This window comes from Mesitornis unicolor, unplaced genomic scaffold (genome assembly GCF_000695765.1).
Source record: "Mesitornis unicolor isolate BGI_N332 unplaced genomic scaffold, ASM69576v1 scaffold21912, whole genome shotgun sequence".
In the NCBI taxonomy this organism is placed as follows: Eukaryota; Metazoa; Chordata; class Aves; order Mesitornithiformes; family Mesitornithidae; genus Mesitornis; species Mesitornis unicolor.
Window position 1 is genome coordinate 560 of NW_010171509.1, and position 1377 is coordinate 1936.

General features: G+C 53.7%; 1 protein-coding gene across 1 annotated transcript in view; it reads left to right on the forward strand.

Moving 5' to 3' along the window:
* Positions 1-557: 557 nt before the first annotated feature.
* LOC104537249 (ephrin type-A receptor 7-like) overlaps positions 558-1377 on the forward strand; it is a gene marked incomplete at its 3' end in the record, with an annotated part of 55215 nt that continues 54395 nt past the window's right edge. Inside the window, exons 1-2 of the mRNA XM_010180072.1 lie at positions 558-565; positions 689-735. Of these exons, the coding sequence (XP_010178374.1) occupies positions 558-565; positions 689-735 (55 nt within the window). The remainder of the gene's footprint in view (positions 566-688; positions 736-1377) is intronic.

Consider the following 1377-nt stretch of genomic DNA (forward strand, 5'->3'; position numbering starts at 1 on the left):
TCTGCAACGTGTGTGCTCCCTCTTCCGCGGCATTGCTGGAGAGAGGGAGAGGTTTAGGGATGGATGTTTTACACCATCTGCGTATCACAACGGGGCTTTCCGATTCTCATCAATTCGACACTGGTATCTGTGAAAGGCGAACCTCGGACATTTGTTTCCGCCGCGCACAGAGAGAAAACAGGCAGTTTTCTATCAGAGACTGATGGAGGTGCATAAAATCAATTCACAAAGTCCATTTGGGAGTCTCTTTTCTCACGCTAAGAAAACCCGAAATTACTTAAAGGAGCGCCCTGATCGCGTTTGACAGCCGAAGGCGAAGGTCCGTCTCCATCTTCGGGGGAGGGAGGGGGACACAAACACGACAGGGAAGGGAGAGTCAGGGGCTTTTTTGGTGTCTCCGCATATGTATGCGTTTAGGGGTTCTCCCTCCTCAGCTGGATATGTTAATATTTTTCATCGAGCCCGTGGCATGCAGTAAAATACCATTTCGAGCTTGTAACTGGAGCTTAAAAAATTCCGTCAATTAAAATGTCCTCTGTTCTTAAGAGAAGGCGGCGATGGCGAGGTTCGAGAGACGGAGGAAAGAGCCTTCCCTTAGCAGCATTTAGAAAGTTTATCTGAAGGGGCTGTAAAGCAAGGAGACGACCGCCCTCCCCACGGGGAGTGGTGAAGTGTAGCCGTGAGGCAGGGAGCGGAGAAGGACCGGGCAGGCCGGCAGGGAGGCAGCCAAGGAGGGTGCGGGCTGCCTGCCCCGCTCTGCCCTGCGGATTGCGCCGCGATCGGGGCTGCGCCGGTGCCTCCCGGCGGTGGTCTGCTTCTCTTTTTTTTGCGTGTCATACGTGTATGGATGTTAATGTATGTATCTCTCTCTATATATATCATAGATATATGCATCTATACATATAAGCGTGCATGGATAATGCGTGTGTATTTGGGGAAAATCAATCTAGCCAAAAGGAGGGTCAGAAGGGGGCGAGCGGCAGACTGGGATTGATAGCGTTTACCTGCTGCAAGCGCAGGGGACTCCCAAGAAAGAAAGAGCGAGTACAATAAATAATAATAATAAAAAAGTAACTTTTCAGCTTCCTTCCCGGCCTCGCCGAAGGGCCGGGGGCGGCCGCAACCCCGCGTGGTTTCTCACTGCTCCCCGCTGGGCGCGGAAGAGGGTTACCCCATGGTGAGGGGGGCTGAAAAGTTTTCCCAGTTTCCTTTCTGTAGCTAAATAAGATGCTGGAGAGGAGCGGGACAGGGTCTGCCTGGGTCTCCAAGCCAGGCGGTGAATGTACTACCTGCGGAGCCCTCTGCCAGCGCCGCGGCGGGAACCCTCGAGGCGAGCGCAGAGGCGGGAGCACTGCTGCCTGTTTCTCCCGGGGAAGG